Genomic DNA, 22283 nt, shown 5'->3' on the forward strand with positions numbered 1-22283 from the left:
ATCCCATGTCTAGGGGAGGTTGCACATAACCATGGGCGATACTCAAAAACATTGTCTTCTCCCTGTTTCCTCCTGGCATCTTTCCGATCACATCCATCCTTCCCATGGCAGATCAGTCCACATCGGAAACAATATTTCGGCACTTTCTCGTACTGGAAGGGGATCCAAATCTCTTTTCCTTTCATTCTCAACATACGGCCCCTGGTAAGAGGTTTCAAGGGGCTGATTTTAATCTTTACCCTGAGGTATTCCCCCCAACCTTCTCCATCTTCACTCGTGTCCACATCTTCAACCTCTCCCACGGAAGCCCCCAGCCTCTGACCCATCACTTACCCCATGCAGGCGAGTGGTAATTTGTACATACGTACCCAGAAAGCTGCCCATGAAAAATCCATATCAGTTGGGTGTGTATTGCCATCGAAGTCTTCAACCGAGAACAAGGTTCCCTCGAAGATCCATGGCCTCCCTTCCAGTACGCGTTTCTTATCTTCATTCTTCTCGAACTTCAGAAGGAATAAGTTTTCACCCAAAACCTTGAATGCCATTGGCCCCTTTGGTTTCCTTCCTCGTATCAGTTTGGATCTAATCGTCTCTTTGCTCACTATGTGGTCTGAAAGGAGTTTTCCAACTAAGCATGACTGGCCCTTTTGAACAAGTCCCTCAAAAGCTTCCTCATGAAAATCCATTCCTAGAGTTTCCTCCTCCGAGAGGGAAATTTTCCCCCACATAGCTGCTAGATCGTCCGCCATTGTCTCGCAACACACTCCTTGTCACAGGAATCGTTTAGCTGATACGCACAAACCAGATGTGCAATACTACTTCTCCTCTAGTTCAGAGAGACCCTAGGGAGAAAAAAAAACATGACCTTCCTTATAAATTTGGACTGCCATGATCAACAGCATCTCCCCTGAAGCTCTCTTGAAAGAGCTCAAATAGTTGTTTTTTCATATCTGTTGGAGGGGGTTCAAGATTGGAACTGGGTGTACTGCTCACATAAAGAGGTTCAGGAGTTTCTTTGAAGCTGCTTTGGTGGATAGGAGTGTTGCCACAAGATGGGGTTGTATCTGCATGAATACAAGCTAGTAAAAAATCTAAGAACCAAGTATAAAATTGCAAGAAACATAATAGAAATTCAAAAAGAAATTCAAAAAAAAAATTATGGAACATATTGAAACCAACTCTCACCACTGCTGATACTGAAGAAATCTTCACAATCAGATTCTGGGCAGGACCGTGGATCAAAATATATTTCCTCTTTAGCACCTGCATCGAACAATGGGCACAATTCAATTAAAGATAGTATATATCTTTCTATAAATTGATGTTGTTATAGACAAAAGTATCCTGTAACATGTTATAGGCATATATTGAAAGCAACAACATTTTTCTACAATGTGGAAGCTGCAGAATCACATACAAGTGAAAGAAAGTTTATTTAGTTGATCCTGGAAAACTACATTTCCCAACCAATCTGCCTACAAACAATCCAAATCTCCAAACAAGTTTTCATACATATTTCATAATCACCCTAGTAATGCTGCATCTACAACTCTTTTACACGTGTTAACATTTTATTTACTGACACCATTATAATCAAGGAGCCACCAAGACTGTCAAATAACTTTTGCAATATTCAACCTAAACAGAGGAGGTCAAATCATAATCTTTTCCAGAAACAATTAAACAAAAGTGCGAATCCACAAACTTCAAGTAATAAATCATATTAATCTCAAACAAAACAAGAACATCAGTGTTACTAAAACGAGGATTTTTTACATCAGAAAAGAGAAGCTGATAATTATGCAGAAAGTGATCAGGCAGGAAACAGAGAACAATACTTCAGATAATCGGAACTTGTAAAAAAAAATAAAAGGACACAAATGAAAACAAATGTAAGTAGACACATTGTCCAACATTCTTACTGGGAAAGGCAAGAAAGATTTAACAGTATAGAATCATACTTAATTCTCGGAAACTGTCTACATGGGATATTGGTGATGGCTGAGGCTTCAAACCAAGTCCAGCAATTGAGTTTTGGCCTCTGACTTTGTTTTTCTTGATCGATGATTCGATTAAGACGCTGTCCAGCTTGGAAGTGATTGAGCGTTGAAGTTTCAAGGAAAAGTCCGAGGTTGTAGAAACAGGAACAGAGTTCCCCATGTTCCAAACATTGCCATGGTTATCCATTAGGAATTCAAATTCTGTTTTCTGCAATTTCTATATAGAAAGAGAGCTCGAAGAGAACAGGGGGCAGTTGGTTGGATTAATGCTTTGAAAGAGAAAAGGTTGAACTTTTTCAATCAACCAAGTTCTGGGGGTGGGAGTTGATTGGTCTTGAAAGCGAAGTAATGGCATTTGCAGACATGGGTCCCTTAACAAAAAAATCTCTCTTAAGTTATTGCTTTCTTTTTATGTATTTGTCAGAGGATGCTAGGCAAGAAAGGAGGGCTGTGTTTGGCAAAGGCCAGATACCCAAAAATCAAAAAAAAAAAAATTCTCAAAATCAACTTCAACATTCTTATTTTTTACATTACATTAATCACTTTTTATTATTATTCAAATAAAAAAATACTACAAAACAAATTTTTTTCATTTTTTTATACAAAATATTTTTACTTTTTCTCTCATATCAATCAAATCTGCTATAATACCGTTTTACTTCTTTTTTTTTCATTCCATTGCCAAATACAGCCGAGAAAGCTGGACTCCCAACAGAGGAATGCTACAATGCATTATTCTACAATACATCTCCCCACCATCTCTGCACTTTACCATTTTGAGTTTTTCAAAAAAAAAAAAAAAAAAGAAAAAGAAAAAGGTTAAGAGAGTGGAAATGGTGCAGAAATGGTTTGTAGAATGAAAAAAAGAATATCCCCTCCCAAGTGGTGCTAACATAGTTTACAGTATCGTTTCATTCCCTTTTTTTCATTCAATTGCCAAACACAACCGAAAAAATTGGACTCCCAAGTGGAGGAATGCTACAATGCATTATTCTACAAAACATCTCCCCACCATCTCTTCACTTTACCATTTTAAGTTTTTCAAAAAAAAAAGTTAAGAGAGTGGAGACGGTGCAAAGATGGTTTGTAGAATGAAAAAAAGAATATCCCCTCCCAAGTGGCGCTACCATAGTTTGCAGCGTTTGGCCATAGATCTAGCATGACGTATTGTTACATCATAATTAGTTAGAAAATTAATTAAATAAGTAATTTTTTAATTAACAGATTAACTTGAGCTTTTGAATTAAGTGATAATTTTAAATAATATCACCATTTATGCCTATTTCACTTTGACTAACTTTGCGTGTTTTAAGTGTCTAGTTTTTTGTTTTTTTTTTGAAAAGATACTATAAGAAGTCACTACTATCACTTAAAAGTTAAAACACATTACGTTAATCGATGTGAAATGAGTGTGAGGACCAAAGAGTAGCATTATTTGATAACTTTAAGGGAAAAATATAAAAAAGCCCCCAAAACTACCAGCCGTTTTCGATTTAGCCCCCAATATTTCAAAAGTGATAAAGTAGCCCCCCAAACTACTAAACTATTGCATTTTGGTCACTCCGTTAGTCAAAACCGTTAGTTTGGACGGAAACTACAAAATGACGTCGTTTTGTTGGAGGCTACTTTATCATTTTCTAAATATTAGGGGGTTAAAATGAAAACGGCTGGTAGTTTGGGGGGCTTTTTTATATTTTTCCCATTTTTTTTTTTTTCATAAAAGGGCATTGTAGTAACTTACCCATAACAAAACGACGTCGTTTTGCAGTTTCTGTCCAAATTGACGGTTTTGACTAACGGAGTGACCAAAATGCAATAATTTGGTAGTTTTGGGGGCTACTTTATCACTTATGGAATATTATGGGGCTAAATCGAAAACATCTGATAGTTTAGGAGGTTTTTTTATATTTTTCCCTAATTTTAACATAATTTTAAAGTTGAAATCTTGAGTTTGAATTCTGAACTCTATAATTTATCTTTTATTTCGGCAAATATTCTACTTATTAAGCTTTTACTTGTGAAAACACATGAGAAAAACAATTAAAATATTAATTAAATAATTAAATCTACCTTTTCCTAATGAATTAAAATTTTAAATAAATCTTCTATGTATAGGGTTTTGAATATTAGGTGCACGAAGACAGTTAAACCAACCAAGAATCATGCCATTTTGTATTTGAAGAACTCATTATTAGTCAACTATTTGGACATAATGATGAATGCAAGCGCAAAGGCCGGATATGATTGGATATTCTAAACACATGATCAAAGCTTTCCCCCTAATATTTTGTTTAAACTCAAATCATAAGGCCTTGTTTCAGTTGTTTGGAAGCAAATAAGTCTTCACGGGGAAGTATATGGCCAAGTATGGATTTTTTCTTTCTTTTTTTCTTTTTTTTTAATTTTTGGTTGACTATTACTTTCTAAATTATTCCAATCGTGCCAGTTCAAATCGGCAGTAGGTCTACATCTTGCCAAACTGCAGGCTGCAGCTTTGAGCAATGACTTAAACAGTTAAACTCTCATTTTCACTCGTAATTATTATCCGTGGAGATAGCATATAGGGGAATAAATAATTTTCAGTTGGGTATTAATTAAATACATTACTAATTTCTTAAATAATTATTAAGGATAAAATGTTTAGGTATTAGAGTAAAATACATATTAGTGTATGAAAGGGACTTAGATGAACCCGTTGCACAAAAGTCACTTTTTGAGCCACCAATCAAAAGCTGACACATTAACCATTTTCATTAAACTTATACTTAAAACAAACATACAACAATATCAGATTACACTCTATATGAAATAAAAAATTAATTTTTTTTAAAAAAAAATTGAATGGGTGGCTGACTGGCCACCCCTCCCCCACTTACGGTGGCTGGCCGCCACCCCTAGGCCTGGGGGTGGTGGCTAGCCACCTCAGATCCAATAGGGGTGGCCGCATGGCCTGGATGGGGTGGCGCGCCTGATGAGCCATCTCATGGCCTATGGGGTGGCCCGCGATCCACCCCATTGGCGAGGGTGGTGGCCAACCACCACTAGGTGGCTTATCTCTTGCATTTTTATTTTTATTTTAAAAAAAAATTGATTAAACCTGATATAATCAGGTGGTTTGGTTTTATTTTGTTATTATGCTCCATGCTGAGGTGGTAATTCTTCATTGGTGGGCACAAAAAGAAGGTTTTGTGCAACCTCCCTATATAAATTATTCTCTATGGTAAAACACCCTTCTTCAAATACTAAGACCATCACCAGTCAAAAACTAGCTAGCTACTTGTTAAAAGAACTTAAGTGCAATTTGACCAAGCAGACCAAAGGGATAAGCAGTAAGCTCATAAGTCATAAGCATGAGCTTAGAAGAAACAAAACAATGTGCTTAGCCCCTTTGTAGAACCCTTTTCCCTCGTAGAATAATAATAATTTTTTTTTTTTTTAAAAAAAAAAAAGAGTGTGTTCGGACAGTTTTCCGAATGATGACGTGGAATAGACCCCGTAAATATCTTGGTATATGCTGGGATTATTTGGCTGAAAAATATCAAAGAAAAAATGATCAAAGATGCTGGCGTTATCCGGCCGGGGATAGCTCCGATGCCTAAGTTAGTTACAGTGTTTAAGAGAAAATATAACTTTGGAGATGATAGCAAGGTAGAGAGAATAAAGGATATTCAGTTCAGGAAAGGAAAAAGAAGTTACCAAAATCTGAGAGGGGACCCCCCCTTTTATAGGCATCAGGTTGCACCTGTTAACTTGACACAGTGGACTTTTACCGAGGGTCCACGTGTCAAACAATATATATATATATTTACAGAAGGATGAAAAAATACCATGTGGATATATTTAATATTCTGAGAGTAACACTTGGTAGTCCACATAAGACTCGGCATATCGAGTCTTAGGACCGAGCGTTGTGCATCGAGTTCAGATAAGTATGAGTTTATCGAGCATAGGTTTGATGAACAGTAAAATAATCGAGCTTTAGTAATGGGCCGATGGATTATTAATGGGCCGGGTTTAATATAGCTGATCACATGATCCAACAGTTACCCCCCATTTTCCTAGTCTGATAGACTATGGAAATTTCATTTTTCAGAGAATGGGTCAGTTGTACATAAGTTCGGTCTTGTTTTCGGTAAAATAGAAAGGTTTGGCTCTTAAATTTTAAATTTTTGAATTTCAAATTTTCAAAAGATAATGGTTGGAGCGTTCTAATGTTTTACCTCCGCCTTTTGAGAGCCACGCGTTGGGTTTCCTGCGGTGTAGAACTTAAAGCGGCCACGTGCCAATCCCTGCATGGAGAGTAAGAAATAAAAGGCACCTCTTGCTGAACCCTAGTTCCTAGGGTCTTAATTGCGCCGCTTCGGTCTTCTCTCCCGAAAAGCTTTAAAAACTCCTCTTCTCCTTCCTTTATTCTCCACTGTTTTTTCTTTTTAGAAGCCATTGTTACCCCTTCTGAGCTTTTGTCGATCTCTCTCTTTCTTTCAAAACTGGCCCTTTTGCATTCAAGCCTTTCTGCTGAGTGATAAGTGCTAGAATATTCATATTTTCAGCCCTTAACTTGCATGTTTTAATCCTTTAGTTTTGGTTAATTAGGCCATTTTACTTCCTTTTTGTATTTTCTTTGTTTTATAGGCTTTTGGAAGAAAATAAAGCGTTTCTGGAAAAATTCCAAGCTTAAAGGGCAAATTGGGAAGATATAGAAGATACGATTAAGCTTAACCAATCATGGTTAAAGTTTAATCAAATAAAGGAAACGATTAATTCGGAATTTCTCAATTTGAAGTCAAATCGGATTGGATGCAAAATTTGATTCTGAATACGTCTCGGTATTTTGGCCATAACTTTCAGCTCAGATATCCGATTGAGGTGATTCAAGTGGCATTGGAAAGATAACTCAAACTTATACAATTCATTGTGAAATATAATTTTCCCAATTCGGAGCGCCGCAAGGCCAAACACACGCCGCAAGATAGGACCGCAATTCTGGGCGAATCCTATTCCGATTTGGGCTTAAGTTTTCTTTAACCTAATTGGGCTTGGACCTAAATCTCCGAAATTCCTAGGATTACTAGGGCTTCTAGGACTCTCCTAAGCCCTATAAATAGACCTCTAAGCCTCACAATTGAGTGGGATCAGACGAAGACGCGCCGGGGGCGCCGTTCTTGGTCGCTTTCCGTGTTTTCTGGGTTTTTGTAGCTTGGAACTCGAATTCTTTTGTAAGTTTTTAATTTTAATGAAGTAATTTAGTTTCTTTATGATTTCTTTTGTCATGAGAGGATAATTCTTCAACTAAGGTTGAAGATGAAGCCTCACCATTGATTAGTTTTATATTTTTATGTTTCGTTCGTACAAATCCGTCGTTTAATGTAATGTATGTTCGTTTCAGTTCAATTGTGTGACAAAATTGTGATTGATTGTTGTTTATAAATCGTGAAAATGTTGGATATTCGTTGTGTTTCATCCAACGGATACATCGAATGATTTGATTGAGACTTATATCCATTGTGATTTACGGATACAATGGATGATTTGATCTCAATTGGATATTCGTTGTGATTTGTAATAGAGATGGATTCATCGAATGATTCAATTGGTTTATAAAAAAACAATAGAACATATATAGGGTTTAATTGTTTGTCGGATGCATGAATGAAAACATAAGAATGTATGCTTTGATTTGGTGAGGTGAATTCTAAAACCTTAGTCGTTTATCTTTTGATTATTTTTATTTTATTTAGTTTATGTTAGTTTATTTTCAAAATCAAAATCATTCGGAACTAGGTTAAGATATAATTGATTTAGATAGAAATTAAATTTCACAAACACAATTCCCTGTGGATCGACCTCGCACTTGCACACACACTATATTGCACACGACTCGTGCGCTTGCGAGTACAATTAAATTTGTACATCACTGAGTATTACTTCCTAAGGGTTATGTACTTCAGAACCTCGGTTGAGTCTGTCCCTTCTGCTGAGCCTTTCATTCACCCAAACTGCCCGATACTTCATTACTTAGATTTTCTTCTTCCTCTGATCGAACCCTCGGTCGGTCATCTTCGTCTGAGTGTTTCCCACCTTCTACTCCGGCAAGGTCTGCCTTCAATTCCTCGCCAACTAACCCCTGAATACCAATACCTAATGAGCCGCAGAGTCGAGGATGTTCCTTAGTGTGTTGGGTGCTTTACACCCAATTACATGGGAATCGAATCTGTCAGAAGATAATGAATCTGAAGTTCGTCAAATATGCGAGCTTCCTGACTCGATTCAATTACACTTTGATAACGACAATGTTGGAGCTGTGGTGGACACTGACAGTAATGAAGTCTGCGTCTATTTGGAGATATTTCGGATAGGTCTGAGACTTCCTTTTCCGAGGATAGTTCGGAAGTTACTGAGTTACATTTGGATAGCTCCACACCAACTGCTGCCAAATGCCTGGAGAGTTTTTTTTGCTTGTATGATAGTTTGGCCGAAAATTCTCGGGGCAGACCACCCCCTCACCATGGTAGAGTTTTTGAAGGTTTACCGACTAACAAAGTGTCCCAAAACCGAGTTTTTATTCACTTTTCAAACTCGAAAAACGTTAAAACTCCTCACCTTCAGGCCCACTTATACCAACAACAAGGGGTGGAAAGATGAATTCTTCTTCATTCGAGGTGATTGGGAGTTTTCCCCTTCGGAGGTCATCAGAGATCCGAGTGTCCCTCGGGAAACCATCGCCCCATCAAACCGAGGTATACTCCGAGCTTGGCTTTGCTTTCTCTTTTTTTTTTTTTTTTTTTTAGCAAAGCTAATCCTTATGTATGCTTTCAGGTCAACAAGAACCGAGTCTGAACAGTAGTGAAGCACACCGTGTGAGAGACCTGTTGCAGTATGCCAAGCTTCATCCATTAGAAATGGATTATGACGCTGTCATGACCGAGGAAAATAAGGCATTGTACCTGTGGACGTCTGCACCTGCGAGAGCAGTGGAAGTTGCTCCACCGAGAATACCACCTACCGTGGTGCCGTGAAGACCAATTTCCGAGCATACTGAGCTCCCAAGAAGGAAAGCCATCAGAACCGAGGAACCTTCTAAAGGCAAAGGAAAGAGGAAAGCTGAAGGGGCTCTCTCGAAGAAAACTTTGGCACCAGTTGCTGCAAAGGTTTCTCTAGCGATTGTTGACGAGCCTGAAGACCCGAACGTTCCCCCTTTGGAGAAGAATAAGAGAAAGAAAACCGAGTGTAGTTCGCAGGCAGCACAGCCAATTGTTAACTTGGAGGTCGAGGAGGCTGAGGCATAATCGGTCCCTGAAGCAGCAGGGATGGTACCGGATATCACTCCTGATGTTGAACTGCCTGCTTTTCACGTTCGAGCGTATTCCTCGGTCCTTAGGGGTGTCAGGGAATTTCTAGGTGAAAAAGACATATCAGCCCGAGATGTCCACCTTGTCAACCGACCTCCTCGATCGTCCTCTCATACATTGGTGAGGGCCGGACTTTCTTCCTCCGAGGCTTTAGAAGTCGATCCGATCTCGGCAATTCCCCTTCCTTCAACTTCTACTGAAGCCATGCATCAGAGCGCTTCTGATTCTTCTTCGGAGGATCCGGTAGATGTTGGTGATATCTTTAGAGAGCTTGCCTCCAACATGCCAATAACAACGCCGCTTGCAGTGATTTATCCTAGCCAGGCTGAGGCAGGGAGTTCGTGTATGCACATTGAGATTGCACAGACCAAGACTACAGCTTCTGAAACTCAGGCTGCCGAGGGACCTGCGATTGCTGAGCCCTTGGTTATCGAGGACCCTGTGATGGAGGAACCCATGGCTACCGAGCCTGTTGGCAATGTGCCAGCAATTCCAGAGCCTATAACTACCGCACATGAACCGGCTAAAGTGGTGGGCGGCGCTTGTGAAGTTCCCAAGCAAGCTGATGCCGACATTATTACCACTGCTAATGAGGCTGAAGGGGAATCAGATAATCTCGAAGGTTCATCTCAGCTGCCAAGAGATAATCTTCTAAATGAACCTGTGAGGACTCCTACCGAGACTCCTCGGCCAACTGGTCCCTCAGGAGATCCCACACCTGATCCGATTACTTGGTCATTTGGGGAGCCTCTTACTCGGTTGGGTGACAACTGGCTCGGAAACCCCTTTGCTACTTTGGTAAATCTGATCGCGGCTAATAGTTTGTCAGAAGTCAGAGCCCAGCTTCTGAAGGAAGTGATGGAACACATGTTATATCATCAGTTGGAGGTAAATTGCTCTTTGTTTTCCTACTCCTTTTAAAGATAACATTGGGTGATTTTAATTTTTTTTTTTTTTTTTCTCTTTTGTAGGGATCAATGCACAGTTTGAACTACTACCTCCACTTCAGAAGGTCTGCTGAGGATTCGGCTCAGGAAACCAAGAATACCAAGAAGTGGCTTGAAGAGGCCGAGGCTGAGATAAGACGATTACAGGAGCTATCATCTCAACAAAGGAATGAGCTTCTTCTCTCGGGTGAGCAGGTTGCTAGTTTTGAGGCTCAACGTGCTCGAGTTGTTTCTCGGTCTCAAGAATTGGAATCTGAGCAAGTTGTTGAGAAAGCAAAAAACGCAAGTTTGCTAGCTGATTACTCGACTCTCGAGGATGGAGCTACCCAACTTAAGGAGAGTCTCGTCGATGCTGAACTTCAATGCCGAGCTACAGAGTCTCGTATTAACTCAGTTTTTGAGGAACTTGAAGAAACTCAGAGGCACTCGGTTCCTCAGTACTCGGGCTGAGGTAGCTGAAGAGCAACTCCTGGTAGCTGGGAAAAAACGAAAGTCAGCCGAGAAGAAGCTTAAGGCTGCTAGGAAGAAGACCGAGAATTTCAAGAGAAAATTTTCCCGAGCTAAAGAGCAAGTGATTAGATACAAGAATAAAGCTCGGAGTTTCTATAAGCAGCTTTCCTTTGCTTCTTAGGGTCGAGACTACGGTTGGGGCATAGGTTTTATCTCGGGTTTCGAGACTTTCTGTAGCTGGTCAAGAAATCCACCCGAGGGTGTTGATCTTGATACCATAAAACCCAAAGATATTCCCCCAGTCGACGAGGCCATTTTGAAGATTGCTGTGGTCAGTCGGGAGCAGATGCCCGACTGTGAAGGCATCTCAGTTTTTGGTTTCAACCCATTTGCTCGGTATTAGATTTGGGAGTCTTCTACTGCAGCCGAACATCCTGAAGCTGAAGAATCTTCATCTGATAATTTAGAGAAGTCCATAACTATATCTAATGAGGAATGGGACCATGCACCTGTTTGATTTTACAAAATGTAACTACTGAGATGACATATCTCCTTTTGTAACTAATTGCTTAATTTTGACAATAAAATAGAAATGTTTTTGACAGAGATAGCTTTATAACTTATGCTCCATATATGTACACCCCCTCGATTCCCATAGTTTATGAACTTGAATTCATAACGATGGGAATCTTGATGAAGGGTAGAATTTTTGGTCCGTTTATGTGTGTGTTTGCTAATTGCTTGACTTTCTGGAATATGTGGATGAAGTGCATGCCTTACTGAGTTTTATGCGGATTACCGAGTGTGCATGCTTGGGGGAATATTTTGTTTAAAAGCAATATTTGAACACTTTGCCTTAGTAGAGTGATTGGTTCGACCAGGTTTTGTCGAATAGTTAGCTTGGGGTAAAGGTTTAAATTAGGATAACGTCGTGGTTAGCCATGATTATGAACTTCATCCTCGAAAAAGTACCTTAGCGAAATTGCACCGAAACAAGTACATTAATCATTTTATCATGCGATATAATCATATAGTACAACCGCACAAGTTATTGTGTCATTTAATACAAATATTATAATTAGATAGTTTATACTTTGAAAATTGGAATCGTATATATCACATAATCATTAATCATTATATAATCATATGGTATATCTGCATAAGTTATTGTGTTATTTAATCAATACATTATAATTATATATTTTATTCTTATAAAACATATATGATGTATCACATGATCTTAGATCTAAGATAATATTAATATTAATTGTGAGATAATATGATCATAAAATTTAAGTATGAGTATACGATCATTAGATCATATGAATTTATTACTTAGAGTTTGAGTATTACTATTAGATTAAATGATTAATAATTAAGTAACTAATATGTTTCTTATAATTTATACATTATAATAACAATTTACGGTAAGTAAAAACTTAACAATTTGAATTTAAATCATATATCATGAATCGTGATAATAAGAAGTTAAGAACATATAATATAAGTATATAAGTTATAACAATTAACATTGACCCATAACCATTACTCATATAAATTAGATAATGATACAACCATATAACCATAAAAGTATATAAATGTTTACATATAAGATACAATATATATTAATATTGACATTATATAATTGACCCGTGTTAAGCATTAACATTTTAACATATTAACTAAATAATACTATATGTAATATGATAATAGTGATTAGTGTGTGTAAGTGTGTGACATAAAGCGTTTTACGTTGTGATTTAAAAAATACTTAATCTAAAATAATAAGAAAAAAAATACGCGATTAAAAAAACACAATTTTTAAAATTGTAATTATTGAAATTAAAATAACAAACTTCCCTAAATAATACTACATAACACAATTTTTATTCATAATTCCTAAATTTTGAATTTTTTATTGAATTTAATAATTTAATTGAATTTGAATTTGATATATGGAATATAAGTGTAATCGTAGCTGTCCAAAATGTTTTGATGATCTAATAGCCGTTGGATGATATTAATAGATGACAACTATCAAGCATTTACTAAGAAGAATGTATATGGTGTAACAGAGACACCGTAAGCTTGCCTTGTTTGATCTAATCTGACGAGTAATATTAAATGTTGAAAACGTTTATATGATCAATGGATCATATTAAACAAGCACACCAGATCTAAGTAGAGACAGCCACATGGGATACCTTTTTGGTAAAACAAATCCAACCGTTAATATTTAAAATTTAATTATTTTTCCAAATCCAACGGTTGCAAATTAAAGAACCCAAATTTAACCTAAATCTATCAGATCTCTCCATTCTCTCGACTCTCCTCTCGCCTCCTTGCCTCCTTTCTCTGTTGCCGCTCCTACCTCCCAATGCCCCCAACAGCAACCACCACCACTACCGCAGCAACCACACACCTCGACGCCTGGCTGAAGCTGAACGGCTCGTGCCCGGTTTCCAGGAAATTGCAGTTGCCAACCTCGCTGTCCACGCCACTCTCGGAGGTCGTTTCACTCTCGCAGTACGCCGCGGATCGGAGGCGGAGGAGGTGATAAGATTTGTGGGTTTTTCTTTTCTTTTTGGGTTATTTTTTCTCCGTTTCTTCTTGGGTGGTGGGTGGTTTGGGGTTTTGCTGTTTGATGTGTTTGTTTGGTGGCCTAGAAAATATTGGGCGGATTTCTTAAAGTTAGGCTAATTTTATGGTTGGGACCAATTTTAGGTGGGTCGAGATTCCTTGTCAATGTGAGATTCCTTGCTGTTTGATGTGTTTGTTTGGTTGCCCAGAAAATATTGGGCGAATTTCTTAAAGTTAGGCTAATTTTATGGTTGGAACCAATTTTGTTTGGTTGCCCAGAAAATATTGGGTGGATTTCTTCAAGTTACGCTTAAATTACAAAAAAAATAATAATAATAAAAGTCGAGCTCGAGCTCGAGCTCGAATAGGGTTCAAACCCTGTCGAGCCGAGCTCAAGCTCAAATAGGGTTCCAACACTGTCGAGCCGAGCTCGAGCTCAAACAGGGTTCCAACCCTGTCGAGCCGAGCTCGAACAGCAAAGTCAGGCTCGACTCGAGCTCGAGCCTGGCCCAAAAATAAACGAGCCGAGCCTGGACAGCCAAAGCTCGCCCAAGCTCGGCTCGTTTACACCCCTATATGCTCCTGCTTTGCCACATTTGATTACTTTGTATGGCCCTTCCCAATTTGGAGCTAGCTTTCCCTCAACTACATCTCTGTTGACAAGTGTAACCTTCTTCAAGACCAGATCTCCGACTTGAAAACTACGATGTTTGACTCGTTGATTAAAATATCGAGCCACCCTTCGCTAATAAGCTGTCATAGTAATCTGAGCCTGATCTTGTTTTTCTTTTAACAAATCTAGATGTAGTTTCAAACCCTTGCTGTTGAATTCGGGGTTGAAGGTGCACACTTAAAAACTTCCCGACTCAATCTCGGCAGGGATGACAGCCTCAGTTTTGTAGGCTAAAGCATAAGGGGTTTCCTCAGTTGGAGCTCTTTTGGTGGTGCGGTATGCCCATAAAACCTCGGGAAGATCCTCTGCCCCTTTCTCTTTATGCTGACCGAGCTTCTTCTTCAAGATTTTGATTATGGTGGGTATCTCGAGGATCTTTTTCTTTGCCCTTCTCTTCGGCTAAGAAGTTCAATAACTTTCAATTTCGTAGGAATTTTTCGATCTCGAATCGAAGACCTATGCAATCTTCAATGTAATGCCCATGATCATTGTGATATTCGCAATACTTCTGAGTGCTGCGGTTTTGGGGAAGAGCTTTCATCCTGCCTGGCCACTTGAAGCTCGGGTCTTTCCTGACCTCCATGAATACCTTGTAAACATTTATATTTAAAGGCGTCCATCCTATATATTGTTGGTGTTGATTCTGCCTGGGCGGTAGATCAATCTTCTTTTCCAGATTTCATATTTTTTGGTGCTTCTAATAAAATTGTTGATGATGTGTAAGAATTGAGAAGAAGCAAGTGAGTTAGAACGAAAAGGAATCTCGGTATGGATTTTATTGCTTATATTATTGATGATGGTCTAATATGTTATGGTGAAGCAATTAAATCTATTTGATGCATTTTTTGGTTAGAAGTTATAAATAAGGGGAAAATATAAAAAAGTCCTCCAAACTACCAATTGTTTTCGATTTAGCCCCTTGATGTTCCAAAAGTCATAAAGTAGCCCCCCAAACTACCAAACTGTTGCATTTTGGCCACTCCGTTAGTCAAAACCGTCAGTCTGGACGAAAACTGCAAAACGATGTCATTTGGTTACAGGTAAGTTACTAAAATGCCCTTGTATGTATTTATTTTTTTTTATTTTTTTTTAAAGAAGGATTAATATTCTCTATGTAGCCGGTCCCATCTTCCTCATCCAGCCGATCGTCTCCCTCAAACATAAGAAACCTCTCTTATGGTTAGGTTCGATCCGCTTTACAAGGAACCTCTCTTCTTCTGGGACCTTGTGGACAGGAAGGTCCTTCACACGATAGAGTGAATTGCAGGTAGGTTGGTGATGAAGTGGGAAAAGATGTGGGGTACTCCACTTGCAAATAAAATGCTAAAAAAACCTCTACAAGCTAATGATATCCAATCTCCTTCCCAATATGATGTACACGTGTATATATATATTCAAAAAGCTACATATATATATTTATTTATTTATAATATATAATGAATCATGGCTTGTGATAATAAAACAAAACTTTTAAATTTGCATGTGATAAATAGTTGTTAAAATAATCTGATATGACGGTGAAGTCAAATGAGATTTAAAAAGTACAAAACTGAATCAAAACAGACACCATTACAACTGAAACTGAAACTCTGATTTCATCGTTCAAGTGAACGTTCAAAAAATGGAAATAATAGTCTCCCAAAACTAGAGCTTTGCCTTCCAACAGAAACCCAGCGATTATAACCCCAACAATACAGAAGATGATAACAACATTAAACACCTTTTCAATCAAGAATCTGTGATAACCCACTAAAAAAAACACCCAAAATCACAATTCCAGCTCATAAGGATTCAACCAAGAAGATAATAAATAAATAACAGAATATCTTATGGGTAAGAGAGACGATTTCTACCTTGAAAAGCTGATTAGTTAATACGGTGCTAAAGCTGTCATGGAAGAAGGAAGAAAGAAGGAAAAAAAAAAAAAACAGAAACAAAGACAGAGTGACAGTGAGAATTCTGACCGAGAGAAAAGCATGTAGAAGAAAGAAAAGGAAAAGAAATGAAAAGAAAAAGAATAAAAACACTACTGATATATATATAGAAGAGAAAAGGACATTACCAACTAGAAAAAAAATACTTGAAAGAACTATCTTTCTGTGCTAAGCTTCGGAGTGTGAGGAGAATGAAGAAGTTCTGGGTTTATTTATAGGTAACTTAAGAGGAGAAAAGATGGCAACGTGAAATCTGGTGAGAGTACAAGTGGCAGTCTAGGTGTCAACAGTTTAAACCACAGCTTATGCATGCAACCCAACTGTTCAAGAGAAAGAGGAGAATACCCGCTGCTTTGCCCCTTTCTAGGGGCTATGGTGGTTTTGGAAAAAAATATATATATATATATATAAAAAGAAAAGGAAATTAAATCCTATTGGAAGGATTCCCACGTTAAGTTGGGGAAAGATAAAAAATTATCTCCTCCTATAATCTAGGAGATTTATCATATATCTAATTTGAATAAAAAAAATCTCACTTAAAATCTTAGTGGATATTTCTATATATAAAAAAAAAAGGCACTCCAATAAATAATCTCATGTATTTACATATAGTTTATTTAATAGATATTACTTATAAAAGCATTAATATAAACAAAGATGTAATTTAATTATATTTTAAATTATAAAATCTACTGGATGTCACACCAGGGGTCGTTTGCCCACCTCCAAACCACCCCTGGGGTGGCTCGAGCCACCCCTTAGGTGGTTTGGGGTGGCTAGCGGCCACCCCATTGGCTGTTTGGGGTGGCCCGCAGGCCACCCCTCTACCCATGGTGGCTTGGCCCACCCTAAGCCACCCCAAACCACCTGGGGGTGGCCAAACCCCTGGGGTGGCTCGCTGCCACCCCATAGGGGGGGGAGTGGCCAGGGGTGGCACCCTTCAATTTTTTATTTTTTTTAAGATTTAATTTTTTAAATTAAATTAATAAAAAAATTAATATTTTTAATCAGATAAAATGAGAAGTTTTAAGTAGCCCTAACCGGTGTTAAAATTTTTGACGGTAGGGAATTTATTGTAGTTTTCGATTGACTCAGGGACTAAATTTTCGAGAAAAAAAAACACCTAAGGAGTTGTTAATAAAAGCGCGTTGACCTAAGAAGTTTATATATAATTTCCCTTTTAGGAATAATGTTATGATTTGGAAATATTCTCTTATAATATATTATCATAATATTTTTCATAATCAAGATACTATTGCAAGTTTTTTATTTTAGATATTATTATGTAATAATTGCATGGTTGCAATCTTTTTTCTTAGAATAAATTGCAATCCTCTCTACATTTAAAAATAAAAAATAAAAAATAAAAAAATGATGCAGATGCCATAAGGCAAATCAATGAATGAAAACATAATTAATTATGGACATGAGTACTCCTCAATGTCCGGTTGGAGCACTGGGCACGTAGAATTCGACCAAACTATTCTTATCTAGCACACTACGACTGATCTCTGCTATCACTCAGATGGTGGGAAAAACCTGTCAAACATGTTGTATCCTTTAGTCATGTGTCCTTTCATGTTGCCAATTGGGATTGGGATGATCGGGTTTCGAGACACTTGTGAGGAGGCCAAGGAATTATCAAAAGGAAAAAAGGTTTATTATCAAAAGACAAAGTTGGCAAAATTTTGGTTGAAGTGTCTACTGAAGTTGTACCAACTAAGGTGAAAGGGGACGTGAGCAAATCCGTGCTATTCGATGAATGTATGCTTGCAAACCAATTGCAGAAAATGGCGGAGAAAGAGAAGAGTCAAAAGCGATCGGTTTTTAAAGGACCTATTAAGGATGAGACATGATTTTTTGATAAATTTAATCACTTAATCATTATTTTAACACTTTCCCTCACGTGTAGACTCAAATTTCCTTTTAATAGATGAAACCCAACATATATAATATTTAATTTGAATGAGAGTCATTTGAGAGAATTAAGGTTAAAACTTAAGACCTTTGATCCTATTTACTCTTGAAATTGATTACCCAAGTGAATGAAATGGGTACATGGCATGGCAGTGAGAGAGAGCTGTTGGGGAGAGCTCCAACCAAAGAAGAGGATGATGATCAAACTTTTGCTTAGGAGGATTCGTGCTTCTCTGGTGAGAAGTATTTTCAAGCAAAAAATGTTGAGAACCAAGAATAGCTTTGGATGATCATAGAGGGCTGTTAGCATTATTTTTAAGCTCATATTTTAGCTAATTTTGCTTCTTGCTGTATTATATGATGATCAGTCATTTTTTAAAATTTTGGCAGGCTATTAGACTAGAAATTGTTGCTGTCCTCCAAAATGAATGTCCCATAAGGCTATTTTTCATAAGAATAAAACGTACCCAAGATGAGAGAATATTGGAGTAAAAGATGTTTAAAGAGTTCATTGTGAGGCGCTTTAAAAAAGTAGCTTTCTAATTGTATTTTAGCTGAAAAATAGCTAGTTCACCAGAAATTCTCTTTAAATGAACTAAGAAAAAAATGGACGTAAAAATCAAATCATAAATAGTCGGCCTTCGATATTTTTATGTAGTCTACTCAACTAAGAATAAATGCACGTAAAGAGTTCTTCTATCAATGACGGTTATGCGAGACTAAACCATTAGCAGTACTACCTATTACCTGCTCACACAAACGTAACCATAATACCTTAAGCAAAAGGTTTATCATAAAGAAAATAACAAAAACTTAATCACGCACCACAAGTTTCAAGTAATCTTCACTGTATATCTTCGATTCCATCACAACCATTGGACTGATCAAGGTCCCGTTGTTCTCCAAGAAATTTCTAAAACTTGTCTTTGGTGCCCTTATTTCTGTTAAGTCACCCTTAACCGAGAAATAGAAGTCACGCGACAGATCTTGATGCCTCCAATGCACAAACTTTGGCATCACATACCCATTCCTTTCATACTTTTCACGCATTCTCTCATAAATCTCCACCCAACCGCTAAAACAATAACCCCAATGATCAAAGACGAAAATCCTTTCAATCATATTCTCTTTACTCAATTTCAAATCTATTGCAGTTTCCAAAATTTTATCCAACAACTGTACGACCTTCGGGCATTTACCCTTTGGTAGAGAACTCAAAAAACTTATCCTTGATGCAAGATCATCTCCTTCAATGTTCACAAACGCAGGATTGTTACTGTATGTCAAGACCTTTCCCCTCCATGGGCTTGCACAGAGTTCAGATGTCATCAGCGGAAATGCTAGGCAAAATCTTTCCGTACAATCAATTCCCTTGCAAAATAGGGTAGCATCAACTACTGAAATGCAGTTTACAAACTTTCCTTTGCTAAAGTAGGTATCTATCATTCTTTTCCATTGCAGGTCAGCAACTTCATGACCACTATGACAACCTAAGAGCCATAATATCTCATGAGGGTACAATTCTTTGGTACTTGTTTTTGGCACATTGTGCTGCAAAATCCCATTGTGATCGTGTTTATAGAACAATCTCTTGTAAGTTTTCATGGCATTAGATGCAATCTGATCATATTGAAGCAAGTTCCACTGACGGGCACTCATGTAAATTTCTGGCAAGCCTAGAGCTCTGCGTAGCGGGACCAAGACTTCTTTTTGTAATCGATTTCGAATTCTATAAGCATAATGGGCCTCATCAAGCTCTCTGTACTCAGGACAAGAATCATATGGAAAAAGCTTCCTTGCAACACTCTCACAAAATAAAGTTGAACGATCATAAGATGAGTCAAGAGAAGGGCACCATTTTGAAGCCAGACTGATTTTTTCCATCTGCCCAGAAATCGAGTACTCGAGGTCAGCCTTAAGTAGCTTTGCAAAAAGATTGGCAATCTGGTTGTGTAAGTAACGGTATTTTGGATCATGGTTGTACCTCTCAATGGCCTTCTTTGCCATCATAATTCTTTTCTCATTTCTCAAATGTGTGACGCTCCCTTCCTGCAGTACTTTAGGCTTCATTATCTTTGCCACCAATCTCTTTTGTTGCTTTCTAGTTCTTATCTGAATTTCCTTATAATTCATTTTCTTCAGCCTAATTATATGGAGTAGCTGTCTTTTCACTATCATCTTTGCTTTCTGTCGCTCGTTCCTATCCTTATCCCTCCCCATAATTTGGATGTGCCGAACTTGTAGCCCATTGAGAATCCGGTAGAGAATTTCCAGCAAGTCTTTTAAACACCCAAATTTGGCAAATGCCCCCACGTTGTATGCTAATGTTTCAGAGTGGTATCGGTGGAGCCATATAGCTGCTGTGTAGAAATCCTCTCTGCTTTGTTTACTAAAAAGACCGGTCCTCCTCAAGAGGCAAATGAGTTTGAGAGTGGTTTGGGGACAGTGACTCCAGGACAACTTCAAGAAGTGTTGCAGAACATCTGTTGAACCATCTTTCCTGCGTAGAATATAAGTGCTTTGCTTATATATAAAGCTTCTAAAAAAAAATAGACACGGACTTCCTTCTTCTGGACCCGGGTGTCTGTACGGCTCGCTCAGGTTGGGGATAGAACCCCAGTATATGAACGGATCGCTCAGGAAGGGGCAACCCCAGGACTGTATGTACGGCTTTCTCCGGTTGTTGAGTCTATCACGGATAGGGTCTTGAGTATAATCTGGATATGAATTCACAGGAGGGACTTCTGGAGGCCCAAGTAGCCGAAATGGAGAAAGGCCTACTTCTTTCGTGCGCCGCCCCATTGATGGGTCACAACAAATATATCTTAAACCAATATTCCAACCGGCTGTAGAAGCTCCAGTCCGATTCCTTCTAATGGACAAGCGAAAGAGTTGAAATCCAAGGCCACTCATATTACTACACCACAAAGACCCGGTGTAAGTTTCAAAGAATTGGATACGAAGGAGAAGGAAAATGCTAGTCTATAAAAAGTATGAACAATTCCAACGATGGCAAAATTCTGATTGAATAGCTTTAGAGAGAAAGAGGAAGGGATCCAAAATACCAGGTGGAATTCACTACAGGCTTGATTCTAAGGTTACAACAGCGATCCACCTGCTCCAAAAGGTACCAAATATCAGATTCAGGGGTTATAACCAAAAGCCGACCGCAACCAAAAAAAAAAAGACCGAGGAAAATAACAAGAATGAATCCCTTCCCATACTAAACATCCTTCTTCGGCTAAGTAACATGGGAGAATTTATAATGATCGCCCATGAACACTCAAACCAACAAATTCTCAACCTTTTTTATATGTCAATCAGCTACAGCCTACACCTCATAAACGTCTGAGAGACAGAGAATCCTGCTTGCACAGCTTAGGTAACGAATTGAGAATCAGAACATCTTGCAACCACATAATCAAATACCAGCAAAGAAATTTATACACTTAAATCAGAACAAAGGGAAAATACCATATAACTGCTGGCCAATTTCAAAAATTTTATTCTCCTAGACTTCCCACAATTTTTTATTTTTATTTTTTATAACTTTAGCAACAAAAGTTCGGATCTTTCTTGTTGTGGTCTGCAAAGAGATTAGCAACCAAAGCAGAAACGCTTAACATATCTCGAAACATCAGCAAACAAACTGATGTCCCAAACAAATTTGAAACCAATGAAAAGAAAAGTGACGACAATACAATACAAAAAGTTGATGTTATATGAAGAAAAGAAGAAATTTTACCAGGCAATTCTCGCAGCAAACCAATATAGTGAGGCTCTACCGTGGTAAAGAAAAAGTCGACAGTTCGGAGTCCGGAGGGAAATCTCCGGGCGGCTGCTACAAAGATGTGCTGAGGTGGGGGATACGTCTAGGTTAATATTAATTTAAGAGAAATGTTAGGGGACACGTCTTTTCGTTTTTTTTTTTTTTTTTTTTACTGTCAGACGGTAAGTTGTTCAGAGGCTTCACGTGGATTACTTTTTTGCTTCAGTATTCTGTCAGTCAGACGCTTAACCGTGTAACGCTTACATCTTGCGTGTACGGTAAAGATCTATCTAAAGATCTAGTAAATGCAGAGCAGGTGACGTGGCATATGTCACTTTATTATTTTTTTTTTTTTAAATGGAAAACCGTCAATTTTTTGAAATCCGTGCGCAAGACAAAATAAATACTGAAATACACCCCCCGCCCCCACAAAAATCGTTTAGACTATCTTTGGCATAGACTATCTTTGGCAAGAGGTCGGGTCGGCACGGTAGCTGGAACGGCACTGTTCCAACTACAGTACTAGCAACAAAAATTGACTTTTTGCTTAATATTTTTTTTTTTTTTTTTTTAAAAAAAAAGCCAGCCACCCCTTTCTCCTCATTTTTTCTTTTTTTTTAATATTTTACTTAAAAAAAGAAGAAGCAAAAAGTCAATTTTTGCT

General features: G+C 38.0%; 2 protein-coding genes across 2 annotated transcripts; both read right to left on the bottom strand.

Annotated features, from left to right (window-relative positions):
- Positions 1-315: 315 nt before the first annotated feature.
- On the bottom strand, positions 316-2234 carry LOC132176994 (uncharacterized). Its single transcript, XM_059589167.1, has 3 exons — positions 1962-2234; positions 1186-1263; positions 316-1064 (listed from the first exon to the last, which is right to left on the bottom strand). Exons 1-3 carry the CDS (start codon positions 2185-2187, stop codon positions 871-873), a joined length of 498 nt encoding a protein of 165 aa, XP_059445150.1. The 5' UTR covers positions 2188-2234; the 3' UTR covers positions 316-870.
- Positions 2235-18469: 16235 nt separating this feature from the next.
- LOC132179720 (uncharacterized) lies at positions 18470-21710 on the bottom strand. Its single transcript, XM_059592483.1, has 3 exons — positions 21596-21710; positions 20916-20965; positions 18470-20767 (listed from the first exon to the last, which is right to left on the bottom strand). Exon 3 carries the CDS (start codon positions 20761-20763, stop codon positions 18664-18666), a length of 2100 nt encoding a protein of 699 aa, XP_059448466.1. The 5' UTR covers positions 20764-20767; positions 20916-20965; positions 21596-21710; the 3' UTR covers positions 18470-18663.
- Between the last annotated feature and the right edge of the window lie 573 nt (positions 21711-22283).

The sequence above is a fragment of the Corylus avellana genome, chromosome ca4 (genome assembly GCF_901000735.1).
Source record: "Corylus avellana chromosome ca4, CavTom2PMs-1.0".
Taxonomy (NCBI): Eukaryota; Viridiplantae; Streptophyta; class Magnoliopsida; order Fagales; family Betulaceae; genus Corylus; species Corylus avellana.

What these genes read in the sequence shown, in the direction of transcription:
- LOC132179720 (XM_059592483.1), bottom strand. Translation starts at nt 20,763, where the DNA reads ATGAGTGGCCTTGGATTTCAACTCTTTCGCTTGTCCATTAGAAGGAAT.
- LOC132176994 (XM_059589167.1), bottom strand. Translation starts at nt 2,187, where the DNA reads ATGGATAACCATGGCAATGTTTGGAACATGGGGAACTCTGTTCCTGTT. An exon ending in AGACAGTTTCCGAGAATTAA is followed by an intron (nt 1,264 to 1,961) that starts GTATGATTCTAT and finishes TGTTCGATGCAG; the next exon opens with GTGCTAAAGAGGAAATATAT. An exon ending in TTTCTTCAGTATCAGCAGTG is followed by an intron (nt 1,065 to 1,185) that starts GTGAGAGTTGGT and finishes GTATTCATGCAG; the next exon opens with ATACAACCCCATCTTGTGGC.